Source organism: Nycticebus coucang, chromosome 22 (assembly GCF_027406575.1).
Source record: "Nycticebus coucang isolate mNycCou1 chromosome 22, mNycCou1.pri, whole genome shotgun sequence".
NCBI lineage: Eukaryota > Metazoa > Chordata > Mammalia > Primates > Lorisidae > Nycticebus > Nycticebus coucang.
The window spans coordinates 31,563,125-31,583,106 of NC_069801.1; the positions used below are offsets into that span (position 1 = coordinate 31,563,125).

General features: G+C 43.8%; 1 protein-coding gene and 1 non-coding gene across 4 annotated transcripts in view; one reads left to right on the forward strand and one right to left on the reverse strand.

Moving 5' to 3' along the window:
• The window catches only part of SF3A3 (splicing factor 3a subunit 3), a 34,866-nt gene that overhangs the window by 8,931 nt on the left and 5,953 nt on the right, over positions 1-19,982 (reverse strand). For all 3 annotated transcript variants that reach the window (XM_053577376.1, XM_053577375.1, XM_053577377.1), the window contains 10 exons: positions 17,887-17,978; positions 14,941-15,023; positions 12,406-12,544; positions 11,522-11,590; positions 11,094-11,161; positions 10,827-10,934; positions 8,503-8,572; positions 4,522-4,686; positions 4,309-4,419; positions 2,511-2,601 (listed from right to left, as the gene is read on the reverse strand). In XM_053577376.1, the coding sequence (XP_053433351.1) occupies positions 2,511-2,601; positions 4,309-4,419; positions 4,522-4,686; positions 8,503-8,572; positions 10,827-10,934; positions 11,094-11,161; positions 11,522-11,590; positions 12,406-12,544; positions 14,941-15,023; positions 17,887-17,978 (996 nt within the window). The remainder of the gene's footprint in view (positions 1-2,510; positions 2,602-4,308; positions 4,420-4,521; positions 4,687-8,502; positions 8,573-10,826; positions 10,935-11,093; positions 11,162-11,521; positions 11,591-12,405; positions 12,545-14,940; positions 15,024-17,886; positions 17,979-19,982) is intronic.
• On the forward strand, positions 73-179 carry LOC128575658 (U6 spliceosomal RNA). Its single transcript, XR_008377079.1, has one exon. It is a non-coding gene; the product is annotated as a U6 spliceosomal RNA (small nuclear RNA).

Consider the following 19,982-nt stretch of genomic DNA (forward strand, 5'->3'; position numbering starts at 1 on the left):
AAAGTTAGACTCTGTATCAAAAAAAAAAAGAAAACCCAAACTTTAAATACAATATATTAAGAATAGATACTCCTGCTCGCTTCAGCAGCACATATACAAAAACTGGAACGAGACAAAGAAGATTAGCATGCCCCCTGTGCAAGCATGACACGCAAATTCGCGAAGCGTTCCATATTAAAAAAAAAGAACAGATACTCCCAAAAGAAAAAAAAAAAAATAGATATTCCTGCCGGGTACGATGGCTCATGCCTATAATCCTAGCACTTCTGGGAGGCTGAGGCAGGTGGATTGCCTGATCTCATGAATATGAGATCAGCCTGAACAAGAGCAAGACCCTGTCTCTAAAAATAGCCAGGCGTTGTGGAGAGTGCCTGTAGTCCCAGCTACTTGGGAGGTTGAGGCAAGAGGATCACTTGAGCTTAGGAGTTTGAGGTTGTTGTGAGCTATGATGCCATAGTACTCTACTGAGGGCAACAAAGTGAGACTGTCTCAAAAAAAAAAAATAGGGTGGCGCCTGTGGCTCAGTGAGTAGGGCGCCGGCCTCATATACCGAGGGTGGCGGGTTCAAACCCAGCCCCGGCTGAACTGCAACCAAAAAAATAGCTGGGCGTTGTGGCAAGCGCCTGTAGTCCCAGCTGCTGGGGAGGCTGAGGCAGGAGAATCGCGGAAGCCCAAGAGCTAGAGGTTGCTGTATGAGTCCTGTGACATCATGGCACTCTACCGAAGGCGGTAAAGTGAGACTCTGTCTCTACAAAAAAAAAAAGAAAAAAATAGAATAGATACTCCCAATGGAGTCCTTACAGAATGACATCTAGTTTAAATGTCTATATTAAAAGAAAAAAGAAGGAAAAAGAGACAAAACAAAAAGTTTTGACTAAAGACTTGAAATAAGAAAAAAGTATCAGTAAGAGAAAGTAATAAAACTCAGAATGGAAATAAAGTACTTGGCTACCTACTTTGCCATAGAAATCAAGAAATTATACCAACAGGCTAGGTGTGGTGGCTCATGCCTGTATTATAACACTCTGGGAAGTGGAGGTAGGTGCAGTCTTGAGCTCAAGAGTTCGAGACCAACCTGAGCAAGAGCAAGATTCTATCTCTACTAAAAATAGAGAAACTAGCCAGGTATTGTGGCAAGTACCATAGTCCCAGATACTTGGGAGGCTGAGGAAAAGAGGATCCCTTGAGCTCAAGGAGACTGAGGTTACAGTGAGGTATGAAGATGCTCTGATACTACCCCAGGAGATAAGAGTTAGACTCTGTCTCAAAAAAGAAAAAAAAAAAAGTGCTCAGGCTCAGCTCCTGTAGCTCAGTGGCTAGGGTGCCAGCCACATACACCGAAGCTAGCAGGTTTGAATCCAGCCCAGGCCTGCCAAACAATGACAACTACAACCAAAAAATAGCTGGGTGGTTCGGTGGGTACCTGTAGTCCCAGCTACTTGGGATGCTGAGGCAAGAGAATCGCTTAAGCCCAAGAGTTTGAGGTTGCTGTGAGCTGTGATGTCACAGCACTCTACCGAGGCTGGAGGGTGACAAAGTGAGACTCTGTCTCAAAAAAAAAAAAAAAATGCCTGGTGTTATGGTGGGCACCTGTGGTCCCAGCTACTTGGGAGGCTGAGACAAAGAATCACTTAAGCCCAAAAAGTTTGAGGTTGTTGTGAGCTGTGACGCCAAGGCACTCTAGCGAAGGTGACATAGTGAGACTCTGTCTCAAAAAAAAAGGAAATTTTATGAGTTATTAACTAAAGAATCTTCCCAGAGTAGTTCCTTTGTATGAAGAATTTATATAAATAAAAACAGCTTCAAGAGGGACTTTACCTAACAAATGCAATCAGTGTAACCTGGCTTATTGTACCCTCAATGAATCCCCAGCAATAAAAAAAACAAACAAACAAACAAAAAAAACAGCTTCAAATGACAGAAGAGAATGTAACCTGCAATCTCATGCATTGAGGGGGCCTTGCTCTGTCCCCCAAGCTGCAACTTCATAGTCTTGGCCTCAACCCTTCCTCCTACCTCAGTCTCCCAAGGTGCTAGGATTACAGGCCTGAGGCACTATACCTGGCCATCAATATGGTTTAGATCACTAAATCTGACAAAGACACTATTCTCAAAGGGGAATAAAAAAAGCTCATCTTACTTATGATTATAAATTCATGAACAAAACTTCTAAACAAATTCCTAACAAGGTAAATAACTATTATTGAAAGAATATCTAAGGTGACGCCTCTGGCTCAGTGGGTAGGGCGCCAGATCCATATACTGATAGTAGCGGGTTTGAAACTGGCCTGGGCCAGCTAAAACAGCAATGACAACTGCAACAAGAAAAAAGTCGGGCATTGTGGCGGGTGCCTGTCGTCCCAGCTACTTGGGAGGCTGAGGCAAGAGAATCGCCATAGGAGTCCCACGTGACTCCTCTTAGGTCTGAATACACTAGAGTATTTGGGACATGCGCTGTAGCGAGTAGCTACTTGGTCTAGCCCAGGAAATAGTAAACAAAGCTTACTTACAGGAGACAGCATCTTCAATCTGTGTCACATTAGCAAAGTGGGCAGTGTTTGGGATGCCCAAACACCTCATACCATGAGCATGACGCCATTCCTGGGAGGAGAGAGAAGCAAAAGGAACATGTGAAGTGGAGCAGCTGAACACAAGGTACTAACTCCACTCTACTGACAAACGCTAGCCTGGTCCTTTGCAAAAGACTCTTCATACGGGCAACATCCCTTCTGTGGTTCATGTACTTCTTGTCACGACTGGCTGTGAGTGACAAGAAGCTGGGATTTCAAAGCAGCACTGTACTGTTTGCCTCACTGAAATCTGTCAAACCTAGATTCTAGATCTAGCAGTCTCATAGACAAAACTCTGGGTTAAGACCACAGAAGAACACAACTCAAACCAGTCACCTCCCACGGGAGAACCTGACACAGCCCCAGGAATTCCCACTACCAGCATGAATAAAGGTTCTGATGCAGGTCAGGATCAACTTCATAACTAAAGGACGGAACTGCTCATCAGGGATAAGAAAGACTGTGAGACACGGGAGGAAGAAATACTGATATAATGACAGTATGGGCTGAGGGATGGTAAACAGCAAGGGGTTTATCCTGAATGCCAACTCCAATCATTGCCGGTGTTGCTCAGAAAGATGGAGCGCCTACGCAGGGGCTCAGCAAAAAAGACCCAGGATCTATTAATAATATGTATGCCTGGACTTAACATCCATAACTCAGCGGTTAGGGCACCAGCCACATACACTGTGGCAGCCGGGTTTGAACCCAGCTGGGCCTGCTAAACAACAATGACAACTGCAACAACAACAACCAAAAAATAGCCGGGTGTTGTGGTGGGTGCCTGTAGTCCCAGCTACTTGGGAGGCTGAGACAAGATAATCACTTAAGCCCAAGACTTAAAGGTTGCTGTGAGCCATGGGACTCTACCAAGGACATAGTGAGATTCTGTCTCAAAAATAAATAAAATAAATACAAATGTACGTCTGAGAGAGAGACGTTTCATATAAATTCACCATCCCTGGTTCTACCATAAGGTTTTTTCATTCTGTAAAATTTCCTTCAAGTATTGAGAACTAAAGGCAGAAACAAAACAAGGTCAGCCTACCTATTGGAGTACCACCCAGATGATGCCCTATCTCAATAGCTTTCTAAATGTCAGTTCAGGGCCAGGCAGCGGGGCTCACACTGTAATCCTAGCACTCTAGGAGACGGAGGCCCAGAGCAAGACCTTGTCTCCAAAAATATCCAGGCATTGTGACAGATGCCTGTAGTCCCAGCTACATGGGAGGCTGAGGAAAGAGAAATGCATGAGCCTAGGAGTTAGAGGTTGCTGTGAGCTATAATGCCACGCACTCTACCAAGGATGACAAAGTGAGACTCTGTCTCAAAAAAAAAAAAAAGTCAGTTCAGTTAGTTTCGTTTTTCAAAGAGGCAAAAGCCCTTATAAGACTCAAAGAAGGCAGTCAGCTCCTTTTTTGGTCCCTAGTACTAGCAATGGAGAGGAGAAATGACCAAGGAGTCAGAAATTGGTCTAAGATGATGGCGGAAAGATAAAGAGAAAAGCATAAGAACAAGAGAAAACCAAACTGAAATTCAAACAGCAGGATGGTAGAATGCTTCCAGAAAACCTCAGGTACTCAAGACTAGCTACACTGGTGCCAAACGCCAAAACCCCTGGGCTTGATTCCCTTCAGCTCTGGACCCTAATGGTCCTCTCTGGCTGTTCCTATTCTCTTTTCTAAAAGTCTCATGTTGCTACTTTAATTCTCAGGAAAAATGGCACTGAATTCCTTACAGCAAAGTGCCGCTGGAAGGCCTTGGGCCCTCGATAGGTGTAGTTTCCACAAATCTCACAGTTGTAGTTGATATTTAGGCCGTGAAGCTTATACAGCCAGTAGGGAATGGGCTAAAAAAAGAAAAAAAGACATTAGAAACACCATTAGTCTACTAAAGTCTACAGCAGCTTCAATATGGGAAATGGGGACAAAGTGGTAGTGCTGGGACTTACTTTGCCATCCCAGCCAAGAGGTAGGTTTTTGGGGTTGTAAATAATCTCATTCTCTTCATCTTCACTTTCACTCTCACTGATCTGCTCTTCCTCCTCCTCTTCTCGCTCTTCTCCTGTCCTTGCTTGCTTGCGTTGTACATTTTCATGAGTGAGATGTCGCTGTTCCTAAGGCAGATCCGTAAATGAAAAGTCAAAGAAAAGTAGTGCAGAATAACAAGGGAAATTTCCTATGATCCTTTCTAACCCCTCACTTCCAAGAATAAGGTTCTTTCTTATAGAACAAAGAGAAAGTCTTCCTCTAACTTTAGAACTCCTTATCAGCAGGGCCTAGCTGACCCTGAAAGAAAAAGTCAAATTTTTTCCATCATATGCCCCATTACCCATCTGAGGCCAAGCAGACTACCACAGAACAGAAAGCAGCCTCATTTATCTTGCTTCTAATATCTCCTGAACTTCACCAAGATGACCATCTTCTAACTTGGCCTAAGTCTCTCTCCATTCTGGTTTAGTTTCCTCCTCCTTCTTCTTTTTTTTTTTTTTTTTTTGCCTTTGGTTGAGTTTTTGCTGCCAGATTCATCTATTTAAAGAACCAAATCCAGGTGGCACATGTGGCTCATTGAGTAGGGCGCTAGCCCCATATACTGAGGGTGGCGGGTTCAAATCCAGCCCAGGTCAAACTGCAACAAAAAATAGCCAGGCATTACGGCGGGCGCTTGTAGTCCCACCTATTCGGGAAGCTGAGGCAAGTGAATCACCTAAGCCCAACAGCTGGAGGTTGCTGTGAACTGTGATGCCACGGCTCTCTAGCAAAGGCAACAAAATAAGATTCTGTCTCAAAAAAAAAAATAAAATAAAAAAAATAATAATAAAATAAAGAACCAAATCTAAGGCTTGGCGCCTGTAGCTCAAACAGCTAAGGCACCAGCCATATACACCAGAGTTGGTGGGTATCCAGCCCAGGCCCGCCAAACAACAATGACAACTACAACCAAAAAACAGCCAGGCATTGTGGCGGGTGCCTGTAGTCCCAGCTACTTGGGAGGCTGAGGCATGAGAATCGCTTAAGCCCAGGAGTTGGAGGTTGGAGGTTGCTGTGATGCCACAGGACTCTACCCAGGGCAACGGCTTGAGGCTCTGTCTCAAAAAAAAAAAAAAAAAAAAAAAAGAACCAAATCTAAGGCCGGGCACGGTGGTTCACACCTATAATCCTAGAACTCTAGGAGGCTAAGGTGCATAGATTGATTGAGCTCAGGAGTTTAAGATCAATCTAAGCAAGAGTGAGACCCTATCTCTACTAAAAATAAACTAGGCAGCACCTGTGGCTCAGTCGGTAAGGCGCCAGCCCCATACACCCAGGGTGGCGGGTTCAAACCCGACCCCGGCCAAACTACAACAAAAAAATAGCCGGGCGTTGTGGCGGGCGCCTATAGTCCCAGCTACTAGGGAGGCTGAGGCAGGAGAATTGCTTAAGCCCAGGAGTTGGAGGTTGCTGTGAGCTGTGTGATGCCATGGCACTCTACCAAGGGCCATAAAGTGAAAATGTCTCTAAAAAAAAAAAAAAATAGATAAACTAGCCAGGCATCTAGCCAGGGCAACAGAGTGAAATTCTGTCTCAAAAAAAAACAAAACAAAAACAACAACCAAAAACACCCCAAAACTAATGGCACACTCTCCTGCTTTAAAAACTTTTATTAGCTTCCTTCTGTTTAGGACAAAGTCCAAATTTCCAACATAACTCTCCAAATTTTTCTCTGATCATTCTCTTACAAAATATGCTCCAAACACAGTGAATTTCTCGTTATTTCCTAAACATATAATTTCCTTTCATAATGTTACATCTTTATGCTTACATTTCCTCTACGTGACACATTTTTTCCTCCCTTTTTTTACCTAGAGAACTTAACCTCATCGCTTCTCGTCCTTTTGGCTAACATCAAGAGAACTTAACCTCAGTGTATTATGACATAATCCACATTATACCTCAATTATCTGTCTCCTCAATCACAACATGGGGTTTTCAAGGGCAAGAGAAGCTGTGACATATTCACTATTGCATCCAAAAATGTAGGTTAATGCTCAGAAACCAAGAGACATCAACAAATGGTAAAATAATGGCAAAAGTCTCATCAGTACATAATGAGAGCAACTTTTGGAAACCACCTGGCTGGAACTGGTCAGAATTTCAAAGAGAATGGTACCACCTTCTGATAGGGATAGCAAAATGCTCTTAAAAGGAGAAAAGCATACCTCATGTCAAGGGCATGATGTCAACAGCCTCCCAGCCATCCTCAGAGGATTGGCAATTCAGATTGCTGCCCACATCAGCACAGCCCAAGTTCACTGTGAAGAACATGTGTCCCAATGTCTAATGTTTGGCTAGCATTTCATGAAAAGCAGTCATAACGGAGCCAAGAGATGACTAGTTGTACAGCTACCACATGTGGTCCTCAAAGCAAGGGAGAATGAAAATGTCCATGGCAACTGATAAAGATGGTATAGAAAGCCAGGTTTTGGGCAGCATCTGTGGCTCAGTGGGTAGGGTGCCAGCCCCATATACCGAGGGTGGCAGGTTCAAACCCGCCCCCGGTCAAATTGCAATAAAAAAATAGCCAGGCGTTGTGGCGGGCGCCTGTAGTTCCAGCTACTCGAGAGGCTGAAGCAAGAGAATCACCTAAGCCCAGGAGTTGGAGGTTGCTGTGAGCTGTGTGACGCCACAGCACTCTACCGAGGGTGATGGAGTGAGACTCTGTCTCAAAAAAAAAAAAATAGAATGCCAGGTCTTCTGCATGATGCCCAGAGACACTAAACATCTCTGAATGTTCCCACCTGCCTTCCTACTTTCTCTTCTTGGACAGAGATCTATTTTCCTCCTCCTCTTTTCTCTCTGAACAAAAGGTCAGAATAGGCCTTTTCTTACCCCAACCCATCCTTCAGCTCCTCCTGAAAGAATACTCATGGAGAACATTCACAGCCAGTTTTACACTACAATATTCTAGCTCTATTGAGTTTCTCACAATCTCTTGAACATGTAATGCCTTTTCATAAGTAATACTTGAAAAGCCACTATGAATCTTTCTCTTACTTGCCTTTTGAGTGTCTGCTTTTTTTATTTTTTTTTGACACAGAGTCTTACTTTGTTGCCCTCGGTAGAGTGCCATGGCATCATAGCTCATAGCAACCTCAAACTCTTGGGCTCAAGTGATCCTCTTGCCTCAGCCTCCCAGGCAGATGGGACTACAGGCACCCACCACAACACCCGGCTATTTTTTAGGGGTCTTGCTCTGGCTCAGGCTGGTCACGAGCCTGTGAGCTCAGGCAATCCACCCGCCTCAGCCTCCCAGGGTGCTAGGATTATGGGAGTGAGCCACCTTGCCCGGCAGAGTGTCTGCTTCTTTAGCCACCCTCAGTATATTCTTTTCTTTTTTTTGTAGAGACAGAGTCTCACTGTACTGCCCTCAGGTAGAGTGCCGTGGCATCACACGGCTCACAGCAACCTCTAACTCTTGGGCTTACGCGATTCTCTTGCCTCAGCCTCCCGAATAGCTGGGACTACAGGCGCCCGTCACAATGCCCGGCTATTTTTTTTTTTTGTTGCAGTTTGGCCGGGGCTGGGTTTGAACCTGCCACCCTCGGCATATGGGGCCGGCACTCTACTCACTGAGCCACAGGCGCCGCCCCACCCTCGGTATATTCTGAAGCTTGGGCAAAGAACCTGCACTCCCTGGATACTATATTGAGAGGAGAGTATGTTCTCTATGCCTGTACTTATGGAAGCTGGCAACCTTGGGAATATCATGTAACAACAGATGGGGAACTTTCTGAAGGGCCAAATACCCTGAATGAACTGTATTTTGTGCTGAACTAGTTTAACACCTATCCCTTCCTCCTTTGAACCTGAAAAAAAATACCCTGTATGAGTTCCTATCTCTCTTACTTCCATTCTTTATAGATTTAAAGCCCTCAGCAGAGTCAGTTACTCACCCCAAGAATCTCTACATATTCATAGATCTGGGCTTCTAGGAAAGCAATGTCTTTGTTCCTCTCAGTGTCTCTGAAAAAATAACAACAAAATAAAACCAAGCTATATTACTCAAGGATTTTTCTGCCCAGTGCTTTGTTCCTTATACCTGGAAGACCTGTTCCACGGTTGTGTTAAAAATTAGGAGCACATGGCTTGGCGCCTGCAGCTCAGTGGCTAGGGCGCCAGCCACATACACAGGAGCTGGTGGGTTCGAATCCAGCCCGGGCCTGCCAAACAGCAATGACAACTACAACCAAAAAAAATAGCTGGGCATTATGGTGGGTACCTATAGTCCCGCCTTGGGAGGCTAAAACAAGAGAATCATTTAAGTCCAAGAGTTGGAGGTTGCTGTGAGCTGTCACACCATGGCACTCTACCCAGGGCAACGTAGTAAGACTCTGTCTCAAAAAAAAGAAATAATAATAATAATCATTACTAGCACATGAGAAATATCATTTCTATGAAAGAAAATGCTCTGTTCATCACAGGACTCACTAACAAAAGTACTGAGGTAATTTCTTTTTTTTTTTTGAGATAAAGCCTCAAGCTGTCACCCTGGATAGAGTGCCGTAGCATCACAGCTCACAGCAACCTCCAACTCCTAGGCTCAAGCGATTCTCCTGCCTCTACCTCCCACACAGCTGGGACTACAGGCACCCGCCCCAATGCCTGGCTATTTTTTTTGGTTGTAGCCATCATTGTTGTTTGGCAGGCCCGGGCTGGATTCGAACCCGCGAGCTCAGGTGCATGTGGCTGGCACCCTGAAGCCACAGGTGCTGAGCCAAGGTAATTTCTTAGAAGGCATGGAAACTTCCTTTTGACTTCACCTAGAAGGTGAGAGAGATATCAGGACCACCTACATTTCCATCACTATAATCTACAAAGAAATTGTGGCTCTACAAATGGCAGAACTGGGCCCAAATCCTGACTCTGCTTAGAACTGTGAGACAGGACACATTCCATAACCATACTGATTCCTTATCTGCAAAAAAATCAGGATACCTGGCCAGGTGCAGCAGCTCACGTCTGTAATACGTGGAAGCCAAGGCGGGAGGATTGCTTGAGCTCAGGAGTTTGAGACCAGCCTGAGCAAGAGACTCTGTCTCTATTAAAAATAGAAAAATCAGCCAGACACTGTGGCAGAAGCCTATAGCCCCAGCTACTCTGGAGGCTGAGGCAGGAGGATTGCTGGAATCTATGAGTTGGAGGTTGCTGTAAGCCAGGCTGATGCTACAGCCCTTTAGATTGGGTAAATAAGTGAGATTCTGTTTCAAGGCAAGTAAATAATAAATAAAATAAGAATAGGGGCTGGGTGAGGTGGCTCATGCCTGTAACCCAGCACTTGGGAGGCTGAGGTGAGTAGATTGCCTGAGCTCACCTGTTAAAGACCAGCTTAAGCAAGAGAGAGACCTTGTCTCTAAAAAATAACTAGGTGCTGTGGTGGGCACCTGTAGTCCCAGCTACTTGGTAGGTTGAGGCAAGAGAACTGCTTAACCCCAAGAGTTTGAGGTTGCTGTGAGCTGTGACACCATTGCACTCTACCGAGGGTGACAAAACTCTGTCTCAAAAAACAAACAAACAAACTAATTTTCAGGGGTTTTTGAGGATTAGGATAAGCACACATAAAAAATACCCTGTACAGGGCGGCGCCTATGGCTCAGTGAGTAGGGCGCCGGCCTCATATGCCGAGGGTGGCGGGTTCAAACCCAGCCTCGGCCAAACTGCAACAAAAAAATAACCGGGCGTTGTGGCGGGCGCCTGTAGTTCCAGCTACTCAGGAGGCTGAGGCAAAGAGAATCGAGTAAGCCCAAGAGTTAGAGGTTGCTGTGAGCCGTGTGACGCCCCGGCACTCTACCTGAGGGCGGTACAGTGAGACTGTCTCTACAAAAAAAAAAAAAAAAAATATCCTGTACAAGCACGTGGCTCAAGAATAGATTCAAATGTCATTAGCAAAAATAAGCTTACAGAAATATTTCTTGAGTCTACTTAGAATTTTGGCCTCGATAACCTACTGAAGTAGTAAGATGTACTTCAAACACCATTTTAACATTAGAAACTTCACCCACTCTCTATCACCTGAATACAGACTGTCTTTGGTTTATGTTAACAGCCATACTACTCTCTGCCATTAGCAGAGATAAAGAGCAGGCTGGATCTCTGTGAACCAATAATGGTGATAAAATAAGCTTTAAAATTTATTTTAGTAAAAATTCTGCATGGGAATAAAATTTAAAACTGTAAGCAAACGTCCTCTGAAAGATAGACAGTGAGACCAGCCACTCACCGCTTGGTGCCCTTTGACTTGGGATTTTTGGCAAACAGAGAGGTGTCAAGTGACTCCAAGGACTTTCCTTTGGTACTGAAGAGTCTCTGGGCTCGCTCCTCTAGGGTCCTAAAGAGACAGGAGGGGAAAAGTATTCCAGGGTCACTTTACCACATGGGCTTATTTTTGCAGAATGGGATGACAGAAAAAATGTAATCAGAGTCAATTGGAAAACTGCACAGATACCTGGCAAACAGGGATCATTTGGTGGAAAAACCACTCTCTTACCCGCCACATTTCAAGCCTAAAGCTAACAGTGCAGATTTCAATCTGTCCAGTCCAAGGGAAGCCAACTCCTACATAAAAAAGACAAATTACAATTTACACAGATAGATTTGGAGAAACAACAAATGTTGACTATTCCTGACGTTGTGGCAGGACCACACATTTCACAGCCAATCTCTAAAGGAATGACTCTGTGGTCACGTTCAGATTTAACTACGTGGTAATGTTCCATTACCTCTACTACAACTTAATACAGCTATATTATTATTTGGCAGTTTTCAAAGTAGTTGGATTATTCTTTATATCTACCCATTTTCCTTGCAGATGCTTGTCACAGGAAATGGTGTCTTATAACACAGCCATGGTATTAAAGAAGGGAGTTCTCTGACAGATGGACAGTGAGATCAACACTGCTGCTGAGGAAAACATACCTCCCAGGAAGAAAATGCAGAGAGGTCAAGATGGGCGCCAGCATGAGTCAGGGCACTGCTTGTCTCTTTCTGCGAGAAGGAACAATATGACGTTTATTAAGATCCAGGCTTAGGATGAAGACAAGGGGAATACCTAAATTCCCAGGTGCTGCTTGGCACCTTTCTTATACAAATTTATGAACACGGATCAAATTCCTACAGAAGAACCAAAAAAAATTCAAATAACTCCCAACCCCCCCTAAAAAAAAACAGGTGGTCCATTTTTTCTCTGTGAGTTCAGGTAAAACTAAATTTTATCCCCAAAAGTGAAAATATATAAATTTCTGACACATAATCTAGTCACTTTTTGGTCAGGCAACCATGTAGCACAACGGTATGATTGGCAAAAATTCTGGGCCCAGTCACTGCAAAGAGAGACCTGATAAATCTCATTCCAAAGTACACAAAGAAAAACTAGCGTACTTGGGTGGCGCCTGTGGCTCAGTGGGTAGGGAACCCGCCCCATATACCGAAAGCAGTGGATTCGAATCTGGCCCCGGCTGAACTGCAACAAAAAATAGCCAGGCACTGTGGCAGGCACCTGTAGTCCCAGCTACTCGGGAGGCTGAGGCAAGAGAATCGCCTAGGCCCAAAAGCTGGAGGTTGCTGTGAGCTGTAACAAATTCTACTGAGGGCAACAAAGTGAGACTCTGTCTCTAAAACAAAAAACAAACAAACAAACCCTCCCCCAAAAAACTAGCATACTTGGTAGAGAGCACTTCATGACCACAGATGATACTAAGGGATTGACATATAATGCCTTGAATTAGAGGCTCAAGATTAATGTAAAATAATTAGTTCAATTCCCTGGCATGTCCCCCACCCACACTCCCACTGAAGCTCACCGGCCATCCAGGGAAGGTACCATTGTCCCACTTCTTCTCAAATTCAGTCTGAATCTTCCCAAAAAGTTCATTTTGATCTTGCAGAGGCTTCACCCTATCTGTGTAATCCTGAAGGTACTCAAGCAGCATCTCTAGGTATCTACAAAGGAACATGCAATACAGACAAAGCAAAACGGATTTCTATTTTTTTTATTTTTATTTTTTTAGACAGAGTCTCCTCAAGCTGTTGCCCTGGGTACAGTGTCGTGGCATCATAGCTCACAGCAACCTCCAACTCCTGGGCTCAAGTGATTCTCCTGCCTCCACCTCCCAAGTAGCTGGGACTACAGGCACTTCCCACAACACCCAGCTATTTTTTAGCTGCAGCCATCATTGTTGTTTGGCGGGCTCGGGCTGGATTCGAACCTGCCAGCTCAGATATATGTGGCTGGTACCTTAGCCACCTGAGTCATAGGTGCTTAGCCCGGATTTCTATTTTTGATATATTGGCATGCCCTGAAGAACATATATATACTTATAAGTTGGTAATACTAGATTTTAAGATAATATTCATTTTTATTTTAATTTTTGTGAGACAGTCTCATTTTGTCACCCTCAGTAGAGTGCCTTGGCATCACAGCTCACAGCAACCTCAAACTCTTGGGTTCAAGTGACCCTCTTCCTTCAATAGGTGGGACTACAGGCGCCAGCTACAACGCTTGGCTGTTTTTAAGAGATGGTCTTGCTCTTGCTTAGGCTAGTCTTGAAGTCCTAAGTTCAGGCAATCCACCTGCCTTGGCTTCCTAGGGTGCCAGGATTACAGGCTTGAATCACTGTACCTCACTCAGTAATATTCAGGTTTTTTTCTGCAGTTTTTGGCCGGGGCCAGGTTTGAACCCGCCACTTCCAGTATATGGGGCCAGTGCCCCACTCCTTGAGCCACAGGCACCACCCAATAATATTCATTTTTAAACAAACTAAAAATGGACTTTTTCCCCTAACATGTTATTTTGATTCTGATCCTTCCTACCTCATCCTCATGACATAATGCCAAATACTAAGGGCTTAATTAACTCACACACAAAAGATTTTAAGTAAAAAGAAAATGAAAAAAGAGAGGAACTTATGGGCTCAGCGCCCATAACATAGTGGTTATGGCACCAGCCACATACACCAAGAGTGGTGGGTTCAAACCCAGCCCTGGCCAACTAAACAATGGTGACAAAAAAATAGCCTGGTGTTGTGGCAGGCGCTTGTAGTCCCAGCTACTTGGGAGGCTGAGGCAAGAGCTTAAGCCCAAGAGTTTGAGGTTACTGTGAGCTGAGACACCATGGCACTCTACTGAAGGCGACATAGTAAGACTCTGTCTCAAAAAAAAAAAAAAAAAAAAGAAAGGAGGTTATGGATGCAAGATCATTGAACTCCAAAGACACAGATATCCCTGAATAGGAGACTTCCTTCTACAATAAGATGAAATTAAGAACAGTATGGGCATAAGAATGAAAACGTACCCACAGATACTATTGTTCAAAGACAGACAATTACAATTTTTGTTTGTTTGAGAGAGTTTCACTCTGTCACCCAGGCACAGTGCCTTGGGCTCAAGTGCTGTGGCAGCAGCCTAGCTCACCACAACCTCAAACTCCTAGGCACTGGGATCCTCCTGCTTCAACCTCCTAGGTATCTGGGACTATAGGCGCGTGCACAATGCCTGGTAATTATTTCTATTTTTAGGACAACTGGGACCTTGCTCTTGCTCGGGCTGGTCTTGAACTTCTGAGCTCAAGTGATCCTTCCACCTGGGCCTTCCCAAAGTGCTAGGATTACAGGCAACATACCCAGTTACATTTTTTTTTTTTTTTTAAAGAGACAGGGTCTCAGGCCAGGTGCAGTGGCTCACGCTTGTGATCCTAGCACTCTTGGGAGGCCGAGGAAGGTGGATTGCCTGAGTTCACAGGTTCAAGACCAGCCTGAGACAGTTAAGACCTCATCTCTAAAAATAGCCAGGCATTGTTGCAGGTGCCTGTAGTGCCAGCTACTTGGGAGGCTGAGGCAAGAGAATCGCTTAAGCCCAAGAGTTTGAGGTGGCTGTGAGCTATGATGCCACAGTACTCTACCGAGGGTGACAAAATGAAACTGTCTCAAAAAAAAAAAAAAATAACAAAGACAGGCTCTCACTCTGTCACCCAGGATGGAATGCGGTGTCACAATTATAGCTCAACTCCTGGGTTGAAGCAATCCTCTAGCTTTAGCCTCAAGAACAGGTAGGACTGTAAGTATATCCCATCATGCCTGGCTTATTTTTCTTTAGTGCTAGGATTACAGTTTTGTAAAGTAATATCCTAGCACTTCCCAAAATGCTAGGATTACAGGTTTGAGCCATCATGCTTAGCCATAAATGTTTTAAAACCACATCATTCACAACCCCTATCCTCCAGTAAACCTAGAAATCATCATGTGAGCCTTTTAGGGAACAAAATTGAGAACCTCACCTTCAAACCATCACATGATCTTCCAGTCAAATTCAGTAGAGGCCTAGAAGCTATTATCTCTTACCTTTTATATTCTGCATTCTTTCTTTCTTTAGGAATGTCAAATAACTGGTCAAAGATGGACAGGTACGTGATATAATCCAGCTTCTGAAAAGAGGAATGAAATAACAAGAGATTCAGTTAGGTGTTTGTACCAGTTATAATACAATCTCCAATAACTGAGATCAGATTGAGTGTTCTCTAACAAAATAACAAGGCCCAGATCATTTTACTTCAAGTTTAATCACTGCACTTTTAGAACATTTCCTCACAACTCCACAAGGAACCTAATTCCAGGCCCTGGGTTACAAATGAGATAGGTTCTGTGTTTGTTCTTTTTTTTTTTTTTTTGAGACAGAGTCTCATTATGTCACCCTCTGTAGAGTGCTTTGGCATCACAGCTCACAGCAACCTCAAACTCCAGGGCTTAAGTGTCTCTCTTGCTTCAGCCTCCCAAGTAGCTGTGACTACAGGTACTCACCACATGCCTGGCTTTTTTTTTTTTTTTTTTTGTCATTGTTTTTTAGCAGGCCTGGGCTGGGTTCGAACCCACTAGCCCTGTGCATGTGGCTGGAGCCCTAACCACTGAGCTATAGGCACAGAGTTTGTAGTTTTTTTTAATTGAATCATAACTGTATACATTGATATGATCATGGGGCATCATACACTCGCTTCATAGACCATTTGACACATTTTTATCACAATGGTTAACATAGCCTTTCCGGCGTTATCTCAGTTACTGTGCCAAAACATTTACATTCTACATTTATCAAGTTTCGCAAATACCCCTGTAACATGCACCACAGGTATGATCCCACCGATCCCCCTCCCTCTACCCACCACCCCCCGCTCCCTTTCCCACTTCCCCCTATTGTTAGGTTGTAACTGGGTAATAGCTTTCATGTGAGAGCCCCAAATTAGTTTCATAGTAGGGCTGAGTACACTGGGTACTTTTTCTTCCATTCTTCAGATACTTTACTAAGAAGAATATGTTCCAGCTCCATCCATGTAAACATGAAAGAGGTAAAGTCTCCATCTTTCTTTAAGGCTGCATAGTATTCCATGGTGTACATACACCACAACGTATTAATCCATTCGTGGATAGATGGGCTGTAGGTTTGTTTTTAAGATCAATCTGTACGTAAGTTGAACAGGTACCTATAATAGATTTCATTCATAAATGCAAGTCTTATGTCAGCCGGATGTTTGTAACTCAAGTCACTTACTGCAACATCTTCCACTCGTAAGTGGAAGTTGTATGTTAAATGGGATGTTTGTAACTCAGGGACTGTCTGTATATACTTCTCATGACCCTTCAGAGATTGTCATATTAAACCTTATGCCTTGTGATTTTGTTTTTCTTTTTTTTTTTGAGACAGAGTCTCACTTGGTCACCCTTGGTAGAGTGCTGTGGTGTCACAGTTTACAATAACTTCAAACTCTTGCATTCAAAAGATCCTCTAGCCTCAGCCTCCCTGGTAGCTGGGAGTACAGGTATCCACCACAACACCCGGCTATTTTTTTTAGAGACAGGGTCTCGCTCTGGCTCAGGCTGGTCTTGAACCTATGAGCTCAGGCAATCCATTCTCCTCAGCCTCCCAAGTGGTAGGGACTAGGCACCTAACCCACTGAGCTACAGGTGCCACCTAGGGTTATAGGTGTGAGCCACCACCCAAGGCACAATAAATTATTTATTTATTTATTTTTTGTAGAGACAGAGTCTTATTTTTTCACCCTCGTAGACTGCTGTGGTGTCACACAGCTCACAGCAACCTACAACTCCTGGGCTCAGGCGATTCTCTTGCCTCAGCCTCCCGAGTAGCTGGGACTACACTACAGGTGCCCGCCACAACGCCCGGCCATTTTGTTGTTGCTGCAGTTTGGCTTGTTGTTGTTGTTGCAGTTTGGGGGGGGCTGGGTTTGAACCCACCACCTTTGGTATATGGGGCCGGCGCCCTACCCACTGAGCCACAGGCGCCGCCCTATTTATTTTTTGAGACAGAGCCTCAAGTTGTCACCCTGGGTAGAGTTGCTGTGGCATCACAGCTCACGGCAACCTCAAACACTTGGGCTTAAGTGATTCTCTTGACTCAGACTCCCAACTAGCTGGGACTACAGGTGCCCACCACCACACCCAGCTATTTTTTGGTTGTAGTTGTCATTTGTTGTTTGGCAGGCCCGGGCTGGATTCGAACCGCCAGCTCCAGTATACATGGCTGATGCCTTAGCTACTGAACTACAGGTGCTGAGCCAGCCATTTCTCTTTTGTTTGAGATGGAGTCTCATTTGCCAGGGGTTGGGGGTACCATGGCATCAGCCTAGCTCACAGCAACCTCAAGAGTCCTGGGTTCAAGTGATCCTCCTGCCTCAGCCTCCCGAGTAGCTAGGGCTACCGGCACCTGCCACAATGCCTGATTTTTCTATGTTTAGTAGAGATGGGATCTTGCTTTTGCTTAGGCTGGTCTCAAACTCTTGAGCTCAAGCAATCCTTCCACCTCAGCCTCCCAGAGTGAATGAAACACTCCACCTGGCCTTCAATAGTCTTTTGCTGGCAGAAAGATTGTTTTGTTACATTTTCCATATACTTAGTATTTTGTGTATCTAAAATAGGATCAGGATATGTATTTGCGGGTTTAAAAATTTTTTTTTTTTTTTGGCTTTTGGCCAGGACTAGGTTTGAACCTGCCACCTCCAGCATATGGGACCAGTACCCTATTCCTTGAGCCACAGGCGTTGCCCAGTTAAAAATTTTTTTTTTGTTTTTACAGAATTATGCTTATTGCATTTACTATAAAAAACTGACTTTCGTTTTAAAAAGTTTCATTCCAAGAAAGCATATCATTTCTTTTAATATTTACACAACAGTTACAAACACAAGGAAAACATTGTGATTGCTTTACCTTAGCAGTACCAGAGCAAGGCCCCCACTCACCCTCTAGAATGAGAACCTCTCTTTTCCCCCAGGCCTTACCTCAGATGCCTTCAGGTTAATGTACTTGAGGTAACAGTCATGGAGATCGAGGTAACGACCATACCCCTCTTCATCTGTGAACTCCACCAAATCTGAAGAGATCAGATATATCAATGATTCAAATACTAGAAACCACTCTCTTGGACTTGTCTTTTCACCCAAATGTCCTTACACTTCACAAAGTGAATAGATCTCAGATTTCCAGGCCACCAAATCTGAGTCAGGACAGCACAAAATGAACAATCTGCTCGAGGCCAATTTAGGTGGTAAATCTAGCTCAGAAATCAGCAAAGAGAAAACCAGCAGGAAAACATGGCTATAATTTCTGAAGCTGATTGAAGCTATCTATGACAAAACCACGGCTAATATTTTACTGAATGGAGTAAAACTGAAAGCTTTTCCTCTTAGAACTGGAACCAGACAAGGTTGTCCTCTGTCACCATTACTATTCAACATAGTGCTGAAACTTCTAGCCAATACAATTAGGCAAGACAAGGAAATAAAGGGAATCCAAATAGGAGCAGAGGAGGTCAACTCTCCCTCTTTGCTGATGACATGATCTTATACTTAGAGAACCCCAAAGGCTCAACCATGAGACTCCTGAAAGTCATGAAAAAATACAGTAATGTGGGTGGCGCCTGTGGCTCAAGGAGTAGGGCGCAGGCTCCATATGCTGGAGGTGGCGGGTTCAAGCCCAGCCCAGGCCAAAAACTGCAAAAAAAGAAAAAAAAATACAGTAATGTCTCAGGATATAAAATCACTGTTCACAAGTCAGTTTCCTTTGTATACGTCAATAATAGTCTAGACGAGAGGCTAATTAAGGACACAACTCCCTTCACCACAGCCTCAAGAAAATGAAATACCTAGGAATATACCTAACAAAAGAGGTGAAGGACCTCTATAAAGAAAATTATGAACTCCTAAGAAAGGAAATAGCAGAGAATATTAACAAATGGAGGAACATACCATGCTCATGGCTGGGAAGAATCAACATTGTTAAAATGTCTATACTTCCCAAAGCAATCTACCTATTTGATGCCATTCCTATTAAAATGCCAACATCGTACTTTCAAGATTTGGAAAAAATGATTCTGCGTTTCCATCAATGGTTTGTATGGAACCAGAAGAACCCCCTTATAGCTAAGGCAGTTCTTAGTAATAAAAACAGAGCTGGGGGCATCACCATACCGGATTTTAGGCTGTATTACAAAGCCATAGTGGTCAAGACAGCATGGTACTGGCACAAAAATAGAGACATAGACACTTGGATTCAAATAGAAAACCAGGAAATGAAGCTAACATCATACAACCACCTAATCTTCAATAAGCCAAACAAGAACATACCTTCGAGGGAAGACTCCCTATTCAATAAATGGTGCTGGGAGAACTGGATATCCACATGTAAAAGACTGAAACTGTACCCACACATTTCTCCACTCATAAAAATTAATTCCAGATGGATAAAGAACTTAAATTTAAGGCATGAAACAATAAAAATCCTCAAAGAAAGCATAGGAAAAACACTGGAAGATATTGGCCTGGGGAAAGACTTTATGAAGAAGACTGCCTTGGCAATTGCAACACCACCACAAATAAACAAATGGGACTTAATTAAACTGAAAAGCTTCTGTACAGCTAAGGAGACAAGAACCAAAGCAAATCGACAACCTACACAATGGGAAAGGATATTTGCATATTTTGAATCAGACAAAAGCTTGATAACTAGGATCTATAGAGAATTCAAGTTAATCCACATGAAAAAAGCCAACAATCCTATATGTCAATGGGCAATAGACATGGATAGAACCTTCTCTAAAGACAGTCAAATTGAGGGAGGGTGATTAGAGCCTTGGTGTGTGCCACACTTTTTGGGGCAAGACATGATTTCAAGAGGGACCTTACCTAACAATTGCAATCAGTGTAACCTGGCTTATTGTACCCTCAATGAATCCCCAACAATAAAAAAAAAAAAAAAAAAGAAGACAGACAAAAGGCTAACATATGAAAAAATGCTCATCATCCCTAATTATTAGAGAAATGCAAATCAAAAGCATCCTGAGGGCGGCGCCTGTGGCTCAAAGTAGTAGGGCGCCGGC